This window comes from Nannobrachium achirus (assembly GCF_963921795.1).
Source record: "Nannobrachium achirus genome assembly, chromosome: 9".
In the NCBI taxonomy this organism is placed as follows: Eukaryota; Metazoa; Chordata; class Actinopteri; order Myctophiformes; family Myctophidae; genus Nannobrachium; species Nannobrachium achirus.
In genome coordinates, this window is record NC_137818.1 from 31,509,035 (window position 1) to 31,534,819 (window position 25,785).

General features: G+C 44.0%; 1 protein-coding gene across 1 annotated transcript in view; it reads left to right on the forward strand.

Moving 5' to 3' along the window:
- Positions 1–330: 330 nt before the first annotated feature.
- The window catches only part of l1cama (L1 cell adhesion molecule, paralog a), a gene marked incomplete at its 5' end in the record, with an annotated part of 33,895 nt that continues 8,440 nt past the window's right edge, over positions 331–25,785 (forward strand). Inside the window, 18 exons of the mRNA XM_080732684.1 lie at positions 331–460; positions 5,329–5,431; positions 7,446–7,654; positions 10,150–10,275; positions 10,882–11,052; positions 13,755–13,869; positions 14,295–14,479; positions 14,706–14,837; positions 15,326–15,472; positions 16,385–16,502; positions 17,168–17,331; positions 17,803–17,962; positions 20,616–20,740; positions 22,133–22,234; positions 22,641–22,838; positions 23,307–23,377; positions 23,498–23,723; positions 25,373–25,488. Coding sequence (XP_080588810.1) covers positions 331–460; positions 5,329–5,431; positions 7,446–7,654; positions 10,150–10,275; positions 10,882–11,052; positions 13,755–13,869; positions 14,295–14,479; positions 14,706–14,837; positions 15,326–15,472; positions 16,385–16,502; positions 17,168–17,331; positions 17,803–17,962; positions 20,616–20,740; positions 22,133–22,234; positions 22,641–22,838; positions 23,307–23,377; positions 23,498–23,723; positions 25,373–25,488 — 2,598 coding nt within the window. The remainder of the gene's footprint in view (positions 461–5,328; positions 5,432–7,445; positions 7,655–10,149; positions 10,276–10,881; positions 11,053–13,754; positions 13,870–14,294; positions 14,480–14,705; positions 14,838–15,325; positions 15,473–16,384; positions 16,503–17,167; positions 17,332–17,802; positions 17,963–20,615; positions 20,741–22,132; positions 22,235–22,640; positions 22,839–23,306; positions 23,378–23,497; positions 23,724–25,372; positions 25,489–25,785) is intronic.

Consider the following 25,785-nt stretch of genomic DNA (forward strand, 5'->3'; position numbering starts at 1 on the left):
CTCTCCTCTCCTCTCCTCCTCTCCTACCTCCCCCTCCCTCTTTTCTATCTTGTAGAGAGGAGAGCAGCAGGAGGTCGTTGACCTGAGCAAAAGAAGAGAGAAAAAGAGAAAGAGAGAGACCAGTGGAAGTGAAGGACCCACGAGAGACGAGGCAAAGACAAGGCGTGACGGCAAAGAGGACGAGAGAGAGAGAGACGCACACACTCAGCTCAGCGCAAGTGTTTCGCGTGCACGTGCGTGTGCGTGTGTGTGCGCACACACACCCGAGGTTGCCCTCTGTGTGTGTTTACGTGTGTGTGAGCAGGTGGGACTTTGATGGGACAGTGAGCAATGCCTCACACGCAGCGACAGCAGGTTGGCAGTAGGGGGCAGTGCACCCCTCTCCTCCTCCTCCTCCTCCTCCCCATCTTATCCCTAGCTCCGCAGCCCTGCCAGGCAGCCATACACATTCCTTCCAACTGTGAGTACTGCAAGACTTCATGTCATTCATTACCATGCGACAGTCATTGAAGCCGACTTCCTTTGTGAGGTGAACGCTGTAGTAGTAGGACTGGGCGGGCAATTAACCGAAAATATGGACTTGATCTGGCTCATGTAGGTTAATAGCGTAATCGAGAAGCAGGTTTTTTTTTTAATATACTGTACTGTATATTCTGTACTGTATATATTTTTTATAAATCAGCAAAAAGACATGAAAACCCTGGCTCACAAGCTCACAATGCGAGCTTGCTCTTTTCTTGCTATTGTTGCTATTTAAAATCTGCTATTTTCGCTATAAAACTAATAGCTCATTAATTTTTATTGAGGCAAAAGCTTGAAATAATGATGATCGTCCAGTGGCCTTATGCTGTGACATCAGATTAGCGAGTCATCTAAGCCATATAACAATGATCCGTTTTTTTCACTAGTTATTAATTATCACAGATGTAATCGAGCAGGCTTATCATTTTCCTGGTTCAATGTCAGTCATTGTTCATGGCTGCGTCAGATGATAACCACAGTTGCTAAGGTTTCTTGGGTTACTTCTGGCTAAAGTCTGTGGTTATTCGCTGTGTTTCTAATTACTTTCTAATTGATCCCCCATCCTCCCCCCCTCGTGCCTTGCATTGATTAGTTTCATTATTGATCTGGTTTCCTTGGTGCAAACCAGCATCGCATTGTGGAGTAATTCAATCAACAACATAGCTTAGCTAGATGAGGAAAATCAAGCGACGTGGAGGCTATTTTCTTTTCCCTGTTTCTCAGCTCACTTCTCCCTCGCCCCTTTCAGTGCAACAATCTGGTAGAAATACAACTGAGTTTGTGAGCCTTCAGGAAAATTGATTCTGCATCCTTTCTGCTGCCACTAGTCTCTGCCCACAGAGTTCAGATACTAAGAGAATATTGTTTTCTACCATCACCATTGCTACTAACGAGTAGCTGTGAGTCAAGACCTACACCGCCCACACAAGAAAGTGTGTTAAAACATACTTAAGCCTACTCGCGGGCACATACAAAAACGTGCACACACACACACGCTTGTGGGCGCGCATGGGAACGCCCGCGCTCACGTCCACAGAGCCACACATTCTTCTAAATGCCAATGAGTTGCAGTAAAACAGCCAATCGTAATTCCCGCAGGCATGAGGTGACAGTGGGGCCAGAGGTAAGGGGGGAACGTGGGGAGGGGGGTGACGAGAGGGAGGTCAGGAGGAACAGGTCATAGATGTAAAGGTCAAGGTGTCTTCTGCCTTGCAATTAGTGGGCCTCTGTCATGTCAATGAGAGTCACTGGGATAGCAGGCTGGATCAATAGAGGAGTGGCATCCCAAATGTGTCAGGGAGACAAGGGGTTAAAACATATTACATCGAGTCTGTGGTCCACAGGTCATAATAATCATTGTTCAATTATACAAGAGCTATCTATCTATCTATCTATCTATCTATCTATCTATCTATCTATCTATCTATCTATCTATCTATCTATCTATCTATCTATCTATCTATCTATCTATCTATCTTTCTCTCTGTTTCCTTGATGTTTGATGTAACTAACATATTTTCTCTCACTGTCTTTTCTCTCTGGCTGCCACTGTGCACTCACAGACAATATAAGCGATCGTAAGTGCTTTCAACTTCCTGTCTGTCTGTCCGTCCGTCCGTCCGTCCGTCCGTCCATCCGTCCGTCTGTCTTATAATGCAGTGGTTGACAAAGCCTATTGTAAACACTTTCATCGCACCGAAGGGTTATCCTGCTTCCAGTGCGCAATAAAAGCCTTATTGCCCCTGTGCTTAAGATTAATAAACCTGGGTTTAGTGTGCTCTCTCAGGTGAAAGTGTGTGTGTGTGGGTTTTTGTTGTGTAGTGTAGTGCAATGCACGTGTGTGCTGTGTGTCTTCATGAACCTTGGAGGCGTGCGTTTTTGTGTCTGTGTGTGAAAATACATTAATTCATGTCGGCAAAATCTGGAGTGTTAACTTGACTCTGAGTGTAAAAACTGGACGCATAATGAGATAATTTAACACTCTTTGGAATTGTTCTGTGTGTTTTGTATGGTGCGTGTCTTGTTGCTTATAACACATGCCTGCTTACAAGTCTGTGTTTGTGCGCACGTGGGAGTGCGTTTTAGTCTGGGCTCCTAATAGGTGAGAGCCCCACTGGAGGAAGTGTGAGGAGCTCATGTCTGTACACACACAGCAGCACTGTGGGATCAAAGATGGGGGGGAATAAAAGGGGGCTCCTCTCCTCTCCTCGTCCTCTGACAATATGGGAGCAGGGCGCCACAGCCCCGACTTCAATTGGATCAGCGAAGAAAACAGGCCTATTATGTCTTATCACTGGGATTTCTTTCATTAAAGTCGCTTTGTTCCCACCCCGTTATTCCTGTCTGCTTCTCTCTCTCTTTCTCTACCGCATAGTACTTCCCTCCTCGTCTCTCGCTGTTCTTTTTCTTTCTATTTGTGTGTCACTCCATTCTTTCATCTCTCTCTCTCTCATCTGCACTCTCTTATGTCTGCTCAACTCTCATCTCATTTCCATTCTGCAAATCCATCTCTCTCTCTCTCTCTCTCTCTCTCTCTCTCTCTCTCTCATCCTCCATCAGCTGTCCTCCTTTTCCCAGTTACCAACATAACATTAATTTGTCTCAGACACAGACTCTGTCTACTTCCCTTAGAGTCAAATTAAGAACTCTGCCAACAAGTACCACAGCCACAACCTCCATTCCGACTCATTACAAAGGAATAGAGCTGTGCAATATGGACAAAATCAAACATAGTTTTCACCAAATATCTCGATGTGGCTTGTCAATATGCTAAATATAATGTTGTAATGTGACGATAATATACATTTTCTTTTGAAGGAATTGTTGTTATGTCCGAGCTTATTGGTCTATTGAACGAGCAGAGTGGCCATCGTGTGCATCATTATACATCTTCATTGCTAACGGCACAAAAGACAGTCTAAGAAGTCTACTGTATGTCTAGCCTGTGTGTCTACTGTTTGTATTTAATAAGCCTTAATGATATTATGAATGTCATCATATGGTATCCAATATATCTAGTATAATATCGCAATATCGACATAATATCGATATATTGCCCAGTCCCACACAGGAATGCGTTTTATATTTTCAAATGCGGTTAACATTGCCACAACTACCAAAGCTTCCTGACCCTGAATGCTGGAAAAGCCTGAATATAAAATAATCTGACAGGGGAACGTAAAAAAAAAAAGCAGGTCGTAAAAGAAAAGGGGTTGGATGTATCTAGTTGTGCTCACACACCCACCCTGCCATGTTTTTATGTGCTGGCAGTGGGATTGAGTCTATGGTTTATGGTCGATATGGGCCGCGGTGACACAGAAAGAGAAATCTCTCCTGCTGGTCATTACGTTTCTCCTTCAGAATCTCTGCTTCATTTCCCCAGGGCTCTGAGACCAGATCACACTCTGCCCATCTCCACCCAAAACCACCACCTCCCCACGCTCACTCTGTTCTATATACAGTACCTTGTACATGAACTCTCTCCTCTTACATTATGCTGCTGTATCAATTTCCTGTCATCTCAACCCATTTTCTCCCTCAACTCTCTCGCTCTCTCTCCCCCTCTCTCCCTCTTTTGTTCAGTCTTCGTTTCATATCTTTCTCAGGGGAGTGTTTTAAGTGATATTGACTGAATATATTTATTGTGGCTTTTAAGCTATGGAAATGGGTGGTTTCCCTCTAGCTGTGTCTATAGGATGTGTGTTACAGTGAATGAATGAATGAATGAAACTTTATTTGTATAGCACCCTTCATACAAAAATGCAGCCCAGAGTGCTTCACACAACAAAATATAAAAAACAAAACAGCAATAATTACAATACAGCAAAACAAAAGTAAATAAAATGTTAACACAGAAGATAACAGCAATAAAAATAGAATTGCAACAAGCAAAGACATTTAGGCTAGGGTAGGATTATCTAAAAGCAATAGAAAAGAGATGAGTCTTAAGTTGAGACTTAAAGCTGTCCACTGAGGTAGACTGTCTTAAATAACAGTGGGGTAATATTGAGTCGTGTGTGTGTGTGTGTGCGTGCGTGCGTGCGTGCGTGCGTGCGTGCGTGCGTGCGTGCGTGCGTGCGTGCGTGCGTGCGTGGCATGCGTGCGTGGCATGCGCGCGTGCGTGTGTGCGTGTGTTTCTGTCATCAGGAGTTATTAAACATACCCTATATGGCCACACAGCAGGTCATGGACATGGAGGGCGCACTTCTATGTGTGTGTGCAAGTAGAGCTTATATGCTGTCAGGTGGAAACCTTGTATGCCAAAACCTTTTTATGAAATGGAAAAAAGAACAGCTGTGTTCCAGCTATTATTTCGTCACATGCCCTTGTTAATACTTTTCATTGGTTCAATATTTATAAAAGCTCGTCATTATAGGCGAAATAACGTTAGCCTGGCATTAGCCAGACTGATGAAGTGGATTCACTCACATGTTCCTCCATGGTATCAGTCTGAAATCAGAAAATGACCGGGCCAATCAGTGACTGCGTTACACTGTTCAGTTGAAATGCAGTCACTGATTGGCCCGGTCATTTTCGGATTTCTCATACTCGCTTCCTACTGTATGCGCCGAAGTCCAGACTGATACCGTGGTGGAACGTGTGAGTGAATCCATGTTATCAGTCTGGCTAATGCTAGGCTAGTGAAATATTATATTTATTTTATAAGAACAATATTTTTCATCCATTCATTTATCGCTAAAACATAGAAAGATGAAATAATGGAGATACAAGGTCTCTGCTCGACAGCGTCTATATTGTGATGTGATGGATTGATCACTAAGCTCGGTGCATGCTTGTTCCTTGCAGTAAAGGAGCCGCCGGTTATCACCACCCACCCTGTTTCTGTCACCTTGTTCCATCTGGAAGACGTCGGCCTGAGCTGCGAAGCCACCGGAAACCCTCCGCCAAGGTTTTGATTCAATAACCGTTTTTTCCTTTTCCTTTTTCCTTTTTGACTTTTTGTTTAATCTTGGTTTGTTAGCATTTTAGCATTTGTTTAAGGATTTGTTTAAGCATTTGTTTAAGCATTTGTTTAATAAAGTAATTTAATATATAGGAGAGAAGATAGCCATGCAGTGGAATGGCCTAACGGTTACCACCAGCACCCTTGAATGGGTGACCTTCCCTCTCCGACATCTACATATTAGTATTACATGAGAGCACAGCTTCCCCCAGACAATTTCAACAAGGGATAAATGTCATTAAGCCCCCGAGCAATCTTTTGAGAGTGCTCCGAAGTGGAAAACTGTTCCATTTGCAGAGGAAAAGATTTATATCACAATTACACAGCATACTGTAAGCCTGTGGCTCCCATATTTAAAAGGGGGACTTCATGCAGATTTGGGGATACGCTGATTTGTTTCCTCATCTTAAATAAGCTGAAATGATAGTCCCCTGTTATGTCTTTGAACTCCTTTCAAGGAAGGGAATTTCGTTCTGATATGACATTTCAATTAGGGCTGCAACTATCGATTATCTTAGTGATTATTCTATCGATTACTTTCTCAGTGAATTGAATAATCAAGAGGCAGGTTTTATATAGGCTATTTTAAATACAAAATCACACCCAGTGTGAAGTGAGGGGTGCTATTTATGAGTTAATTTCATTAAGCGTCCCGCAAATCTTGGCCAATGTGACGCCATGTCTGTGCCTGGACAGACGTGTGACAAACGGACAAAGCCAGATAGATGTAGGAGCGGTTGCTCCTGACAGGAGCACTGCTGTCGTATACTTGCGCCAGCAGAGCACGCATGTAGGTGATAGTAACTTTCCTTTTCTACCCCAGATTTGAATCTCGTTGTGTGACATTTTTAACATGATAAAAGCTTGTAGCCTTATGCTGCATTCACACTGAGAGAAGCCAAGCTAATGGTTTGCTTGGTAATTCAATGTATTCTCTATGCAAACCAGCTTTTAAAATTTCAAAGCTGGAAAAAAAGCTTGGAAAGTTTTAAAGCTGGTTTGCATAGAGAATACATTGAATTACCAAGCAAACCATTAGCTTGGCTTCTCTCAGTGTGAATGCAGCATAAGAGCCTGATTGTTCAGGGGATAAATTGAATCTTGACCATTAGGTCAAGACACAGACTTTAGACACTTTAGACATGGACTTTGACATGAACTAAATAGAAGAGCAGGGAGACCAAATACAACCACCCCAATTGTATAAGTTATATTGTATTAACATTCTCTACCATACAGATTGGACAGAATTACATTTTATTCATAGAAACATGTTGCCGCTTTAACTACCTACATAAGTGCTATTTTATACCTTTGCTTTGTGCAAAAATAGTAAAAATCGACAAAATGATGCAGCATTGTGAGCTTGTAAATCAGCTATTTTCTGCGATTATCCTATATTAAAGTGAGGACCGGCCAGCAGCAGACCAGTCTTCACGCTTATCATGTCACCATGTTGTAGTTCAATCATAAAGAGCTTTGCATAAAAACAAAAACAGACCCCATATTCAAGTTTCGCCACAGAATATACGGTATATCTGTGTGGAGTTTGCATGTTCTCCCCGTGTCTCCTAGGGTTGATACCCTCACAAAAACATGCAGTAATCCTGGTCTCAATAATGCCTCCCCCTGGCCAGCCGGGGCGCCTGATGGAGGGGAAAGTAACTGGTTGGAATAACGTGTTCCTTCCACGCGCTACGTCCATCCCATGGAAATCCCCCCTGTCAGGTGAAAAGAAACAACTTGGACTACTCATGCAAGAAGGAAGCATGAGGTCAGTGCGTTGTCTCCCCAGGCACGGCAGAGGGAGAGCAGAGCCCAGGATGACATAGACAATTGGCACAGGGTGAAAACGGGTTGCAAAATCGTGGGATAAAAAATTGAAAAAAAGAATATACTGTATATAAAATTACGGATACAAAGTGAATTCTCACGTCTGACCTTTCCCCCTGTGATCAAGTTTCCGATGGACAAAGGATGGAGAAGAGTTCGACCCATCCCTTGACCCAGAGCTGAAGGTTTTCGAGGGCACTGGCTCCTTCGCTTCGGATCTAGGTGCATCGGGCATCGGCACCGGCCCCCTGAAGAAGTACCAGGGCAAATACATCTGCTATGCCTCCAATGACCTGGGGACAGCCATCTCCAACGAGGTCATACTTAACACTGACAGTAAGCAACCTATTATCATCTGTTATTTGCCTGGACGAACAACATTGTCATGTAAATGAATCACATTGAATTGAATTTGAAACTGCTCGAGTAATTCATTGATTAATTAATTTAATTGACTGAGTTACTGAGATCCTGACTGTGACTGAATTAATAAAAAAAAAAGAAATAAATATATAATATATAAGCAGAATATTAGAGATGATTTATTCATGTTAATGTTGCATTAGCTGTTTTCTGATCTGAATGTAGCCTTTTGCAAGAGGAAATACACCCTTTGGTGTAAAGTGTAAACACATCAAACATGCTTTGATGTAAAAGATTGCGCTAACACCATCACATCAAAGGAATCACATTTCTCTGCATGTGAAGGTGTCACCCGTGCTTCCGAGTAATGTGTCTTTGGTTCGGTTCAGGAGGGCATGATGTAAGCTGGGCTTCTGGTAGTTTTATTGGCCATAACCGGTTTATTAGGCTATGACCACAGCCCCGGCAATGGCCGGCATAAACCTTTCCTAGTTCTGCCTTACAAAGCAGATGGAAACTCGTACCGGTATATAGCGCTCACAGCATCATCCCCCAGAACACAATTAACACTCCTTCCACGGCCATAATGTGTTAATCAACATTTCATAAGGTATACACACCCCATGTCTGTTTGTGCACACGGAAGCCCCCTCGGGCTACAGGGTATGTACAGACCGCCTATGGATTTCCTTCCACCTGTATGACTGGCTCTCTCCCAGGACACCCTTACCTTCACACAGTTTCCCTGACAACGGTTTCCCCAGAAACGCTCTTGAGTTGATGTCATGCGAAGCACTCTTCTGTAGCGACAAGACGACGGCTCCGGTGGGGGTTACCGACAATGGGAGGAGGAGGGGTGGAGGGGTGGAAGGGTGTGGCGAGAGCAGGGGCGTCACAAGGGCGCATTATTTTATACTTTAGCTATTGAAAAATAGCAGACATACAAGCTCACAGCGCGGCACCGAGTGCCGCGCTGCGAGCTTGTAGATCTGCTATTTTTGATAAGTCGTGAAAATGTGTGCAAATCTTTGAATATATGTATTTTTTAAGCCAACATTTGTGACTCAAATTTACCTTCTGGGGGATCCATGGAACTAAATATTTTGAGATGGGGGTCCATGGTAAAAATACATATAATTTTGGGGGTCCTTGACATGAAAAAGTTTGAGCACCACTGACATAGAAACATAGGTTTTCTTTTTTTTTTACAGTTTTGTTTATTTGAAATTCAGGGCATACAGTAAACCAAGACTTGTTCATATATTATGAGAACCAATGAAACATAGGTTTTTCAAAAAATCTTCAAAGACTTGCACATATCTTCACGATTTTTCAAAAATAGCAGATCTACAAGCTCGCATATCTGCTATTTTTCAATAGTTAAAGCACAAAATAACGCAGTGAATCCTTGTACCAGGGCCCAGAATTTGGTACGACACCCCTGGGCGAGAGAGCAACCACACACGCATAGGCTACACACACACGCACAACGCACAAAGCGAAGCGCATCACATCATCCTACTTCTGGAAGACTGTGGCAACTTGACTCCGCCTTTGAAGAAGCTTCTCGTCAAATACACAGCCGGGAAGCCATAAATAATGCCTCAGCTTCCATTCTTTCGGCGCCTTGTGCGGCAGGCAGCGTGTTTCTATGTTGAATTGTAATATATAATATATGTGCATGTCAAATGACCTTTAAATCAACATGCACGCATGCAAGAGGATATCATGTACAGTACATGTAAGATCCAAGATTAAAGAGGTTTTATTTGTCACTCACTCATACGGGTACACAAAATATAAAACAAGATATAATAAACACAGTATAATACAAGTAGAAAATTAGTTGTTGCACTGTGTTATGTATTTAAAGGTCTTATGACCTTAAAAAATCAATTATTTTTTTGTGCCTTTTTTTCAAATCTGTAGTTTTTTTGAATAATTCGGCTCAGAAAAGTGAGTTACAGTTTCATTTGCCTCTGGATGTACGCAACATCATCCAGGGGAGGATGTGGTGGGAGGGGGTATATCACCTTTGATATTACTTTCCATTGTGTTTGTATGGTTCCAATGCACATTTACCATTTAACAGTTCAGGTGTTGCGTTCACCCTCACCTACAACCACATCCTCCCCTGGATGATGATGCGTACGTCCATAGGCAATTTTTTTTGCCCTATTTCTGAGTCCTATTATTCAAAAAACTACAGATTACAGAAAAAACACTGAATGTTGAATCTTCAGTTTTTTTTTTGGTGTAATTGAGGTCAGGAAACATGAAAAAAGCCAGAAAAGAAGATTTTTATTTTTTTGATGTCATAAGACCTTCAACACCCAAAAAATTAAGAACAGAGATATTGTGTGAGCAAAAGAGTTTGAGTGTCCGTGCATGGGTGGATGTGTGTTCGTCTTTGTGTGCACATATACTTATGGGTGTGGTAATTTTCCTTGTGTGCTTCCTTCTCATAGGCCCCCCACAGTTGCCGAAGAACGAGAAGAACGTGAAAAAGAAGGCAGATGAAGGAGAGAGCATGGTACTGAAGTGCAACCCCCCACCAAGCTCCATGGAGCCCATCATACACTGGATGGACTGGAGTGAGTCCTTGTGCTTTTATTTCACCTTCAACTCCATCTCTCCTCCCCTTTCATGAATAATACCCTTTGCAAGTCCATCCATCCATCCTGCCTTTTTATTAAGCTTTTTTATCATGCTGTTGGCCCAGGTGTGGATGTGTGGTTATTATCAGAGTGAGCTGGTTCCATTTTATCCTGTGTCTTTGGCCTTACTTTTTTAACAGACATCTTCAGTGCCTCTTTTCTTCTTTTTCTCATTATTTTATCATTAACCCCCCACTGTCTGCTGATAGAAATATAAAAAACAAACATATATATATATATAAACCCCCTTCTGTCTCTTTAACCCTTTTTCTTGCATTGCCTGTTTCCTCTGTGCTGTACTGTACCTCACATTTGACCTCTTTCTGTCTGTCTGTCTGTCTGTCTGTCTGTCTGTCTGTCTGTCTCTGTGTGTGTGTGTGTGTGTGTGTGTGTGTGTGTGTGTGTGTGTGTGTGTGTGTGTGTGTGTGTGTGCGTGTGCGTGCGTGCGTGCGTGCGTGCGTGCGTGCGTGCGTGCGTGCGTGCGTGCGTGCGTGCGTGCGTGCGTGCGTGTCTGTCTCTCTCTATCTCTCTCTCCCTCGGCAGAGCTTCGTCACATCCAGCTGACCGACCGTGTGATGTTGGGAAAGGACGGCAACTTGTACTTTGCCCACTTAACAATCGCGGACAGCAGGAACGACTACACCTGCAACATCCAGTACCTGCTGACACGCCAGGTTCTGCCCAAACAGCCCATTTCACTCAGTGTCACTGCCTGTGAGTTTCTGCACTGAACCGAACCCATCTGACATGAGCTGAGCTAAGATCTAGGACTGTCACAATTATTACATAATCGTCTAATCGCAATTATTTGAGGTAATTGCAATTATTTTGCATAATCGTAATAATCTTTTCGTCATAATCTTGAATTGAGGTGAACTAAACTGAACTATACTGAAGTGAATTCAAATTCAAGTCAAGTAATAATCCCACTAGGGGCAATCAGTTATGAGTAGCTTGTACACAGTACAAGAAACACAGTAACATGTAAGACGCCCTAAGCCTAAGGGGTCGCGCACCCACTAAGGGGTCGCGCACCCATGGGCGCATGCACATGGGCACTTTTGCGTGAATACCCTTATGCTGAGCTGTCGAGTCACACTGTGATGTCAGGACAGGTCAGCTATATCCATATATGGAGTCCGTGAGGTCAGATGTAGAGGTATTGACCAGCTCCATATATCGAGTCGTCTCCATGTATGGATATCCAGGGTTTGATGAGGTCAGTGTCGTGATCTTCATATATGGATATCCAGGTGATGATAGTCAGCAGTCTTGATTTGCGAATGAATTCTGTCTTGGCCATATGGAGCGTCCATATATGGTCATTGCCAAATATGGGCTTAATATATCAGAATTCCCAGATATGCGCTTATTATTGATGACATCAGGGATCTCCATGTATGGGCATATGGGACAAGTACAGAACCACACTGGTTAGACTGACACAATATGTCCATATACTGTATGGGCATTCCCAGTCAATCCCAGATATGGGCTTAATATTGATGGGCATAATAGTATCGGTATTCCCAGAATATGGGCTTAATATTGGTGGACATAAAAGGGATTATATTAGTGTGGTTGCCCTAACAGGGCATCATCTGGGAATCTAGATGCAGAGGTCAGCTCCATATATGGAGATTGAGGTGATGATCCAGTCGTCTCCATGTATGGATATGCAACGTTTGATGAGGTCAGTGTTGTGATCTATATGGACGTCCAGGTGATGATAGTCAGCAGTCTTAACAGTCAACAATGTGATGTCACTGACGGACAGGATCCTCCGGTTTTCATAGTACATTTTACAACAACTTTCAAACAAACAAATAGACAGAGGAACAACATATTTGAAATACAATGCATAAATACGGTTGATAACCTTTTTATTAAAAATAAAGCCTGAATTACACTTAATTGCATGAAGGTGACATGCAGAATCAGGCATAAATACACTGCCCTGATGGCAACAGAGAAAACTGACTTGCAAGAACATGTCCAGAAGAAGCCAAAATGTATGTAGTTTGCAGAGAGGGTGAGTCCTCTTTTGCCCCCACTTCACAATAGCCACATCAATGCTGTGCCAAATTCTACACTTTCATTGTGTGATTGATATGCCCTCTTTGGCTAGTTCTCTGTTATGTCTGAAATCAATAATCCAGCTCCTTGATTTTGGACACATGAACTCATCTGAACTACAGTGAGCTGAGCTAGACTGGTCTGAACTGGATTGAACTAGACCATTTGGCTCCACAGTTAAATGAACACTGAGGTTCTAACTCTCACTGTGTTGTGTGATGTGCTCCGAACTAAGCTGAGTTAGGTTTTTCTAAATGGATATTCAGACTGCTATTATCTTTGTTACATTGTAAGCAAAAACGTATATTAGATGATAACGATGACTGAGGGCTTTTGGAAAACTGCACTCTCCAACATAAACTATTCAGTAGTAATGCATGGGCAATGTCGTAAAGGCATATGTCCTGCTACACCATTCCTTCCATCCTACTAAGAACTGATCAACATATCTAGCCCACACAAACCTAGAGACATGCTGATAATGACTATAATTTCAACAACAACAGTACACAAGAACAATCATGTGTTCATGCATACTTACATTTCCACTAATAATAGGTATTAGTTGAACACAAAGTATGTTCTTTAGCTGGATCAAAGTCGAGCAGAGACGAGTTATTCCTAATTCATTCGGCATTGCATGCCAGTGTTTCTGGGTATAAAAATAGACAACCTATAAGCTCACAACATGGTGCATCCGCGACGTGCAGTGAGCTTGTAGGTTGTCTATTTTCGCTGTGCGCCGGCACCGTGCGATGAAGTGTGAATTGGGTTTTAGCCTTTTTGTGCTGACCAGAGCAGAGTCCAGTCCCAGCACAGCAGGGGGGCTCTTGAATCACCTCACTGCTGTGATAATGAGATTCAAGGCACACTGACACACGGCCAGCAACATCTGTGACCCAACTAGAGGTCAGAGAAATGAACACATGTTAACACGGGACCTTGCTGTCTGAGTGTGTGTGTGTGTGTGTCTGTGTGTGTGTGTGTGTGTGTGTGTGTGTGTGTGTGTCTGTGTGCGTGCACGTGCGCGTGCGTGCGTGCACACGCATGTGTGTGCGCGCGCGCATGTGTTTGTGTGTGTCAGCATTGGAAATGCATATGATGTGTTGCTACTATAGATGAGAAGGAGCTCATCTTCAAACCCCCAACACCCTCCGCCCTCTTATGTGTCTGTGTTCAGAGTTGATCTAGAGACTTGCTTTGTCAGCAACGCTATGGACCCCATCTCCAGGCAGCCTTGCAATTACCAATACATATGTATGAACACTCTCTCTCTCTCCCTCTCTCCCTGTCTCTCTCTCTCTCTCTCTCTCTCTCTCTCTCTCTCTCTCTCTCTCCAGCTAACTCAGCGGTGCGTAACAGGAGGCCCCAGATGATGAGACCTACTGGTCTTCACTCCACTTACTCCGCCCTGAGGGGCCAAAGCCTGGAGCTGGAGTGCATCGTCCAAGGCCTGTGAGTACTGTATGTCTGTGCAGTGTGCATGAACGCGTGCACTTGTGTGCGTGCGTGCTTGTCTGTGTGTGTATGGTAAGTTGTACCATAATACTGTTAAATCTGTCTAACTAATATTCCTCTGTCACATTTCCACCCCTATTTCACTCTCACTCTCTCATCCTTTCCCCTCCCCATTCATTCTACCATTGTTCCGCTTCCCTGTTGCCTTCCACACGTATCCCTCTTCCTTTTCCGTTATTTCCACCTCTTTCTCTCCCTCCACCCCTCCCCTCTTCCTTATTTCTCCTCCTCGTCTCCATTCTCTCCTCCAACTCTCCCTTGCGCCACGGCGTCCACCACACCCCACCCCATCCCACCTCCCCTCTCTTCCCTGTCGTCTCGCCCCTCCTCCCCCTCCTCTCCTCTCCGTCCTGCCTCCCCAGTCCCACTCCCACTGTGACGTGGCTGCGGAAGGACGACCAGATGTCTGAGTCCCGGATCACCAGGGAGATGCATGACCGCCGACTGGCATTCAGCAACATCTCTGAGAGCGACGGCGGGGAGTACCAATGCACCGCCATCAACACCCAGGGCAAGGTCACCCACACTTACACTGTGATTGTCGAAGGTACGAACACATGCACGCACGCACACACGCTTGTGTGCACACGCGTGCACGCACGCACACACACACACACATACACATACTAGCCCTCAGACGAACCGCACACACCTTAGTCCTTTGTTTACAGTTATAATGGTCAAATGTAGCTTTCTCAGCTCTGTGTCACAATGTATTGCGTTGTTTGTATTTGTGCTATACACTGTATGTACTACTGTGTGCCTACTACTAGCGGCTCCATACTGGACCAAGAAGCCAGAGAGCGAGCTCTATGCCCCATATGAGACTGTCAAACTGGACTGTCAGGCTGATGGCACACCCTCTCCTACCATCAGCTGGAGCATGAACGGAGCCCCCCTTTCAGGTACACACACACACACGCACGCACGCACGCACGCACGCACGCACGCACGCACGCACGCACGCACGCACATACACACACACACACACACACACACACACACACACACACACACACACACACACACACACACACACACACACACACACCCACACACACACACACACACACACACACACACACACACACACACACACACATACACACACTATCATGTTTAAAAGGGAGTTTGAATTTACAATGGGTTTGTATAGGGAGGGAGCGTGTCTGATAAAATGAATATCAAATATCTAAATACTGAATCGAGCAACTGTCCCTGGAGGCTCCCAAAAGCCTGGGTAGACGATAAAATGACCCAATTTAAAAACAAAAGTGAAATATCCCTTTAACCATCACCGCTGAATGCTTGACTTTCACCTTTAATTAACTTGAATTGATTGATCTGAATGTGCTGACTGTGTGTACCTGCCGGTGCCCGTGTTTGTTATCAGAAATCGACAAGGACCCCAGGCGTAGTGTGACGGCGGCTGGAGCGCTGATCCTCAGGGACGTGGAGTTCTCAGACACAGCCATCTACCAGTGCAAGGCCTCCAACAAGCATGGCACCATCCTGGCCAACACCAACGTCTATGTTATTGGTGAGTGTGTGTGTGCTCTTGCATCTGTGAGGGATGGATACAGTGACGCCGCACTTTTGGTCCCCCCACGTTGTTCTAGGATTACATCCATTTAAATCAGTGGTTCTCAAACTTTGAAATTTGAAGGTCTCCCCTTAACTTTGACTTGTAAGGGTTAATTTAGACACCCATAACGGAACCTAGAGAGACCCTGAAATCCACTTTGAGGACCACTGATTTAAATGATTGCGACCGTAGGTAAGTTCACTATCAGAACCTTCACAGCTTGTCCGTGGACGGGTAACGCCTGACACTGTGGTTCCCCTGACACATCACTGTGACATCACAGGGACATCACAGTGATGTCAGATACTCAGAGCAAGGATCTCCATATATGGGCATTAAAGGGATTCTGCATTTTTTTTATTGTGATAATGTTTTTTGAAAATGTTTAGAAATAATAATAATTTAAAACAAAATGTAGGAAAACTATAATTAAGGGTCCCATAAAAATGTGTCCATGACACACAAATGGGTCCCGACCCACATGGAAGGTTGTGGGTTAGAATCCCCTGCGGTGCAACCGGCTTTGTCAGGCGTCTTTGCGAACACAATTGGTCCGTGTTCGGGGGAGGCAAGCCGGACGGGGAGGGTGATACTGGTCATTGCATGTATTCCTACGGGATGGGGCGGCACCTGTCAGCAGGGAGTGTTGGGCGGGAGGAGTAGGACGAAGGCTCTACGTCCTCCTGGTGGGGGCTCCTCACTGGCAGGTGAGTCAGTAGGATACAACAGCAGTGACAACACAGAAATGTGTGTGGGGAGGAATCAATTGGTATAATGACTAAATTGGGGTGAAAAAGGGGTACAAATAATTGGCTAAAAACCCTCTGGGACTCAAATGTAATGTATTGTTTGTGTGTGTGTCTCCAGAACTCGAACCCCAGATCCTGAGCAAGGATGGTCAAACTAAAACAGTAGTAGAGGGCCAGGAGGCCGTGTTAAACTGCCAGACCTTTGGTTCGCCTAAACCCAAGGTCACCTGGACATGGTAAGTCACCTCTCTCTTCTATTCTCTTTCTTTTAACCACTTTCAATCTGGCAGCACTATTCTGGGCGTGTCATTATAATAACGTTTTCCAAAATAGCAGATGCCTAAAATAGGGATGCCAAGACCCAAAAGAGAGATTAGACGTTTGCCCGGGACCCAAACTAGTGAAAATAGCACATCTACAAGCGCTTGAATATTTTCACTACTTCTTAATTTTTATTATTTTTCGTTCATGGAATTTCTTAGATTTGGTTGTTTGATTTAAAATGTATTATATATGGGTCCTGAGCCACCTACTGGTATTCTTAACAACCCTAACCCTAACCTCTATTCTATTCTATTCTATTCTATTCTATTCTATTCTATTCTAGTTTATTAACATACTGTATTTGTTGACTTTGCGCGTAGATTAACCCAAGTCACCAGCTAAAGGCAGATAAATATCTGTGGTTAACTATTCATTCCAACAGCGACCTGATCATAATATAGTGTTTGTGTGTGTGTGTGTGTGTGTGTGTGTGTGTGTGTGTGTGTGTGTGTGTGTGTGTGTGTGTGTGTGTGTGTGTGTGTGTGTGTGTGTGTGTGCGCGCGCGCACATGTGTGCTGTGTGCGTGCATGCATGCGTGCGTACGTGCGTGTGTGTGTGTGTGTGTGTGTGTGTCCAGGCAAAGTGACAGTGACCCCTCCACTCTGCTGGAGGATCCCAGAGTAAACCCTCTGGCTAACGGAGCTCTCCAGATCACTAATGTCTCCCATGACGACTCTGGGCTCTACACCTGCTCCGTGCTGCACAGCAACCTGTCAATCAGCGCAGTACTGGAGGTGCTCAGTGAGTAGCACACACACAGACACACACACACTGATCTTATTTTCACCATGACTCTTATTTTGTTGTTGTCGGGTGGAAACCTTGTATGTCCAAAATTGTTCGTTTTGTATTTATCATTTTGAAAATGAATTAAAATAGTGAAAATAGACGATCTACAAGCGCACAGCTCCTCGCACCGTGAGTCGTTGTGTGCTTGTCGATCTGCTATTTTCACTAGTCTTGTGCGACAGTCTTGTGTAATGAATTAGGGCTTTACTTGACAAAAAAACGTACAACTTTGAAACTTGGAGATACAAGCTTTCTGCCTGACAGTGACGATATGCTCCCTGATTCTCTTTCTCTCTCTCTCTGTCTCTGTCTCTCTGTCTCTCTCTCTCTCTCTCTCTCTCTCTCTCTCTGTCTCTCTCTCTCTGTCTCTCTCTCTCTCTCTCTCTGTCTCTCTCTCTGTCTCTCTCTGTCTCTCTCCCACAGACAGGACAGTGATCATCTCTCCTCCTCAGTCCCTGAACGTGCTGCCCGGGGAGGCGGCCATCTTCACTTGCCTGGCCGTGGTGGACCCTAAACTCCCCGCTCCACTCATACAGTGGAGGAAGAACCTGCAGAAGATCTTCCAGTCCCACGATGACGACAAGTAAGGCCTGGTTCCTCTGATGCTGTGGAGGGAGAAGGAGACGAGGATGATAATGATGATGGGGATGATGACGATTATGACGATAATAACAATAACGGCAATGATGATGAAGCTAATGAAGATAATGATAATGTGAATCTCCTTTATAAAGTTCAAGCTGCACGTACTGAAACCCACCATTGCAGGGGGTTATTGTGCTGTCTGAATTTACGCTTTCTACTGTATGCCTATCCACGGGTTTCCAACGCCCCATAGTGCATTGCGCAGACGTTGTACCGAGCTTCCGGCGCCGCAGCCGAGTGTGATTGCGACCGTCAGGGAGCAGTTTACTATGAAAACCTCCACCGGCCGTCCGTCCGTCGGTCGGTCACACGTCACACGTCACACCTTTGCCCTGCTCATATCTCCGCATCAGTATATAGGGCTTGTTTGTTTATTGTATGACATCACGCCACATCATCAGCTGTGGACTCTGTGATGTCATCGTATCGCATCAGTACAGTATATAGGGCTTGTTTGTTTATTGTATGACATCACGCCACATCATCAGCTGTGGACTCTGTGATGTCATCGTATCTCCATATATGGCCATCTCCGTATATGGAGATATAAGTCGTCCATGCCCAAGTATGGGCTGGTGAGGTCAGACTTTGTGTGATGCGTAGGTTATCTCCATATATGGAGATTCAACATTCCAGGCAATGCTCTCTTCCCTGGTGAGAATTGCCCCTTTATATAGGGCTTGTTTGTGTATTGTATGACATCACGCCACATCATCAGCTGTGGACTCTGTGATGTCATCGTATCTCCATATATGGCCATCTCCGTATATGGAGATATAAGTCGTCCATGCCCAAGTATGGGCTGGTGAGGTCAGACTTTGTGTGATGCGTAGGTTATCTCCATATATGGAGATTCAACATTCCAGGTGTAACTATGGCTACCCGTATGACGTGAGAGGTGGAGGTTGTGATATTTGTGGAGATAAGCGACCAACGGTCGCTTATCTCCCGATTAGGGAGTCTTACTGGTTTACAAGCTCACAACGGGCTGCATCTGCGACGCGACGTGAGCTTGTATGTCTGCTGTTAAACCGGATGTGTGGTCCAAATAATCTCCAGTAAACTCCCGCGGAAAGAGGTGGATACATTCCAGGAATATCTGCATGTATGTTTTGAATGTCCTCCCATTTGCATATTTCTGAGAACTATTCATCCGATTGACTTCACACTTGACGGGTGTATCGCTGAGGACTAGAGGAAGTGCAGTGTCGAGTGTGAGGTCGAGCGGATGAGCGGTTCTCCAGAACGGGCACGTGTTCTGAATGGTGACCACGGCCCCAACGGGCCCCATCTTTCTTTCCTTTCTCTTATGGAAATAACAAAAACGATGGAGCTTGCACAACAGCAGTCCACTGCTTTGGAACTGTAAACCTATGATGTGACAATCAGTGGTGTAAAGTAACTAAGTACATTTACTTAAGTATGAGGTATTTGTACTTTACTTGAGAATTTCCACATTTCAAGACTTTTGCTTCTACTCCACTTAGACATCTTGGATCCAAATATTGTACCTTTACTCCACTACATTTATTTGAAAACTTTAGTTGCTAGTTACTTTGCAGATATAAATTATAATATTATAAAACATACGCAAACCACTTTAGCCTCGTGGTTATTTGAAAATAAACGATCTACAAGCTCACAGCGCGTTGTGAGCTTGTAGATCTGCGATTTTCAAAGATTTTGTACTTTTACTTTTGGTACTTTAACTACTTATTGATGCCAATACTTGACATTGCAGTATTGATACTTTTACTTAAGTAAAACATCTGAGTACCTTTTTCCACCACTGGTGACAATAAAGTTTATATTATTCCGATTCTGATTCTGTCTGCACCGGCGGTAACTATAATGATGCTAATGATAATGACAAGAACTATGATGACGATGAAGATAATGATGATGATAATAATGACACGATCTATGATGACGTTGATGATGCTGATGATGATTGCGACCACAGGTCGCAAGTATACTCTGAAAGCCGGCACATCTTGTCCACGTATCTCTGTGGTTCTATGGGTTTGTCTGTGGTTCTATGGGTTTGTCGCTCGGAAATCATGCTCTGATGTCACTGAGATGTCAGGGGAACCACTCTCAACAGAATGGATTTGTCGCTCTGACATCACGCTCTGGCTTGATGTCCCTTTTTTTGCCCATATATAGAGATCACTGATGTCATCACGAGTCACACTTGCAAATGAATTACGTCCTTGTCCGTTTTATACCCACATATGGAGATCCCTGCCCCGATGTCATCAATATTAAGCACATAACTGGGAATGCCCATATTTGGTAATGCCCATATATGGCCATATTCTGTCATCACATTGTTGACTATCATGCAGGAGTCTCCATATATGGGTAACTGGTCCGATATTCATCACTGGCCAAATGGCCAAGAATTGGTCGCATTTCGCCCTGAGGCATCTTACTAGTGATAATGACAAGAACTATACTGTAATGATGTTGCTGGTAAGGATGATAATGACCAGAACTATACTGTAATGATCATGCTGGTGAGGATGACAATGAACTATACTGTAATGGTGATGCTGGTGAGGATGATGACCGTTGCTCTGCTATTCCAGATATACAATGAAAGGTCCAGATCTCATCGTGACCAATGTGGAGCCTGAGGATGAGGGCATCTACACCTGTGATGTCATCACAGAGCTGGACACGGTTTCAGCCAGTGGCTCCATCACTTTAGTCGGTAAGAACGTGCAGACCATCTGACTGTCCATACCTTGTTTAGCTAATTGTGAGCTCGCTTTATATTTATTCCGACACTTTGTTTGACATCCTACTACTTCCACATTCTTTGAGCTAGAGATTTCGTTCAAACTTCAACTTGTTCAGCTTTGTACAGTTTCCCCAATTAATTCTGTTTTACCATTTATATTACTGCTTGGGCGTCTGAGGAGGGATTTGTACATATTCTACTGCAGTGGTTCTCAACCTTTTCAGGCCGTGACCCCCAAAATAATCATATTTAAACTGGGTACCCCCCACCCTGACGAGCACTAAGAGTTGAGGCATAACATTTTGTTATGCGGTTCTATTGTGAAAATAGCAGATCTACATGCTCACAACGCCTCGCAGCGCGAGGCGTTGTGAGCATGTAGATCGGCTATTTTCACAATTTCTGCCTCTAATATTTGACAATTTGGCCAATGTTTAATTTGTCATTTTAGAGGTGTTAAAAAGTCCTTAAATTGTCACTTTAGAAATGTGCAGATACCCTCTATACATTTAAACTTTATGTTGGTTTGTTTACTGTTGAGTGAGAAAATAACGTTACACATTAAGCCAATCATCTGGGGACCCCCCAAAATAATTTGGGGACCCCCCTGGGGGTCCCGACCCACAGGTTGAGAACCACTGTTCTACTGTACAGTAGAATAAAACATGCACAGATACTTTGCGTGTGTTTTCAGCGAGCCCACACAGTTTCTGCAGGGACTGCATTTCTAGTTACCTACTCTGAGCTAACGAGGACATTCTATGCCCCCGGCAAATCTTACCGGGTCCTCCGGCGTCTGGATATGACTCCTGCTGCTGTCTGCTTTGAGTAAATGAGGAAGTGATCCGCGGTGGAAAACGAGTGATAAATCATAGCCATTTTATAATTATAATGGATAAGCCTAAACAAACCAGTTCACATGAACAATAATGATGTAAAATAAGATATCTGAACAACATATATTTTATATAAAATTAAAATGTTGTGAACCACAGTTACAGGGGGGCTAGCCCAGGCTTTTCTTCTTGAAATGCCTGTATCCCGAGGCTACTAGACTAGTTACCTAATTACTGTCTAAAACTGACAATGTGAACATGAACATATACGTAAATATAGAACACAGCAAGGAATAGCTTTAAAATTATAAGCCAACCTAAAATGTTGTCAAATAGTTACAGTAGATTAATTAGGGGCCAATATTATAATGGGATTGTAATCACCCTGTCTGTCTGTCTGTCTGTCTGTCTATCTGTCTGTGTGTCTGTCTGTCTGACTGTCAATGTGTCCACACATTTGATTAATATTGTACTTCTTGTGACGATCTGTTACTAAAGTATACATGATGTGTGTTGCCCTCCTCAGATCGTCCAGACCCCCCTGGCCTCCTGCAGATCTCTGATCATAAACATCGTGCTGTGACACTCAGCTGGACCCCTGGAGATGACCACAACAGCCCTGTAATAGGTATTGCACGCACGCACGCACATACACGCACACACGCGCGCGCGCACACACACACACACACACACACACACACACACACACACACACACACACACACACACACACACACACACACACACACACACACACACAAACAAACATTAACACAACATTTCATCCTGGCTTCTGGCTAGCTCCAATACTCCCAGCACTATCCTTGTATCATCTATCACCCTCTGGGAAGATGAAAGGCTGCTCTGTTTTCATTACGCTGACAGATTCCTACACAGCTGAAATGGTCTCAATATGGCTTTATCTCTGCTGAGCATTTATTCACGTTTCCATTGAAATTCACCTCTTCTGTTGAATCTCTCTCTCTCTCTCTCTCTCTCTCTCTCTCTCTCTCTCTCTCCCCCCCTCTCCCCAGAGTATGTGGTGGAGTTTGAAGACCAGGGCACCAAGCACAGTGGATGGGAGGAACTCAAGAGAGTAGGTGGAAATAAGGCGACCACTAACCTCCCACTGCTGCCCTACATGTCCTATCGTTTCCGGGTGATCGCTGTCAATGATGTGGGCCAGAGCGACCCCAGTAGGCCCTCTGACATCCACAACACACCCGCTGAAGGTATTTATTGTTATGACAGGTATATGTTAGGCATTTAATGAAAAACTGTTTATTCTTTTGTAATAGATCCATAAAGACTCATGCTACAACACCCATATTTATAGCATTTTTAAGTCAGTAGCAATGAATTCAACTTGTAATGTGCTCACTTAACATAATCGTCGTTGTCGGGTAAAAACCTCGTATCTCCATGCAGGTTTCACATGTGTGCGTTCTTTCGCAAAGTAAAGCCCTGCTTCATCATACAAGGCCGACGCACAAAAGTAGTGAAAACAGCAGATCTACAAGCACACAACGCCTCGCACCACAAGGCGTTGTGTGCTTGTAGATCGGCTGTTTTCACTAGTTTAAATCCTTTTTAAAATGATAAATGCCAAACGAACGGTTTTGGACATACAAGGTTTTCACCTGACAACGACGATATACAGTAGCTAATACATAATATGTTAACCTCTGATTGGTCCATAGCACCAGACAACAACCCAGAGGATGTAAGGAGTGAGTCCATTGACCCTGACTCTCTGGTCATTACCTGGGAGGTACTGTACGCCTATTTATTGCACCTTGTATTCCCCCGCAGATAATTTGAAAGTTCACAAACGACACATTTGCTCAGGAAGTGACTTGTTTGTGATTGGCTCTCATCCCTGTCACTCCAGGACATGGACAAGCGTAGCTTCAATGGACCGGACTTCCAGTACAGGGTGATGTGGAGGCGAGTGATGGGCAGCGGACCAACCTGGCACGTGAACTACACCACTACGCCTCCTTTCGTTGTCAATGACGTCGCCAACTACTCTGCCTTTGAGATCAAAGTTCAGGCTATCAATGAAAAAGGAGAGGGACCAGAGCCAGATCCCGTCATTGGCTACTCTGGGGAGGATGGTAAAGAGAGCTAGAGCCAAAATGTATTTTGGGATTCTTGGGTGGGGGCGTGGCGCAGGGGTAAAGTTCAACGCACTTGTCAGCAGAGGTGTTCAACTCTGAGGAATAGGGTGTTTCTTGGCATGGCTCCTCACTAGCAGGGGGGAAAGAAGCTGCAGGCATATGGTTTCAATAGCACCACTAGGACCATCCTAGCCTGGTAACCAGACGAATCTGCCATTGCAAAAAAAAAAAAAAGTTTTAAATGCCCTCTGCAGATTTGGTCTGGCACCGCTCAGTTGTGATTGGATTTCACTCCCTCCGAAGTAGTGAGGGACCATTTAGGGCCCAATATGCAAATATGGGGCAACTTTATCACCAGAGGCATTTTTTTTTATCTGCCACTTGGAAATGCAGGTTCCATACAGAGATTCAAGACTATCTACGCACAGGCTAGGACCATCCAGTTTGATTGATTGAAGACTTTATTAGAAGTTTGCATAGGAAAAGGTACAGTTTCATGACTGTACAGTTCACTGGTACAAGGTCTACTAAAAGGAGATCCTAGAAAAGACTAAGCTTATTTCCACAGGAAACCATTAAAGTATCTCATATAACATTGAATGACAGACGAATAGAACACAGTACTATGCAGTAGATATGTAAATAAAATAAAATGAAAGAACAAAAAAAAGAAAACAGTAAGTCTAAACAAACAGTAAGTATATACAAAGAAGGGGCAGGGGAGGGTAGGGCTGGGCTGTTTTTTTTGTGTTTTTTTTTTACCAGTTGCGAACGGCTGCTGCCTGTAAGTGGTTTTTCAGGGAAATTTTAAAGGATGCTAGGGATCCACACTCCTTTATGGCCTTCGGTAAGGCTTTCCACATTTTGGTGGTATAGCAGTCTGAAACCACAACCAGTAGGGGGTCAGCAGGGACAAGACTACGCAAGTGTGTGCGTAAATTGCGAGTTAACATAACAACCAAATTGGGAGAAAATGGGCAATATCGCCAAAGAAAAAAAATATGGAAAAGGTCTGGAAATATTTTTTGTGATCTAGCTAACAGTCGCTAGTTGTCTTTTATTAGTCAACTAAGAGACTTTTGGAAGATTCTGATCTTTCTCTCTGGAAGGAGTGTAACAGTTTTCATGCATCAAGGTTACATGCAGGCAGAGCAGGGATATATAAAATCAAAATGGTCTTTAAGGTGGTTGGATTCCATTTGATATCCTTCTCCTATCACAGCAGCTCACAAATCTTGCTGCTGTGTTTGCACATTGTTTTACTTCACCCAGCAGGTATGGGAGTTTTTCAAACTCTCCTTGGTTGGTTATGATCTGTGGGAAGTATGTGTCTCTGATGTCTTGGTACAGTGGACAGACGGTTAGGAAGGGTAGCTCAGTTTCCACTTCATTTTGTGTGCAGTGGGTGCAAAGTCTGTTTTCTCTAGGGAGCCAGGTATGCCTATGAAGTCCTTTCTCGATTGCAAGACTGCTCACTGAGTCTGTACCTACCTTGTCAAGATTTGTCTTTGTTTTGGATCGTTCACCTTACTTAGGTATTCTGCCACGGTGTATTCTCTGTCTAGGGCCAAATTGCATTCTAGTTTGCTATGCTTTTGGGTTGCTTCTCTCAAATGTGTGTGTCTCTCTCTCTCTCTCTCTCTCAGTCCCCCTAGAGGCTCCTATGGATCCGGGAGTGGCAGTGCTGAACAGCACGGCCATCAGAGTGACCTGGGCCCCAGTGGACAAGGAGACAGTCAGAGGACTCCTGCTGGGATACAAGGTACGCTTCTTGTATCTGTTCTATTCTTTGGCCTATCACATCTGTCCTCATGAATAATTCATACTCTGTTACCGGTGGAGGAACTGTGGATCACAGCTTGCTAAAATGTGACATTCTCTAGGTCCAAGTTAGAAAAAGATATTATTAAATATATGATGAGACTAAAGAAACTTGTCAATGACAATAGGGGCTTATAAAATAAACCTGTGCAATTCATGCGTAATCTAGAACAATGGTTCCCAAACGTTTTAGCCTGTGACCCAAAAGAGAGATTAGACGTTTGCCCGGGACCCAAAC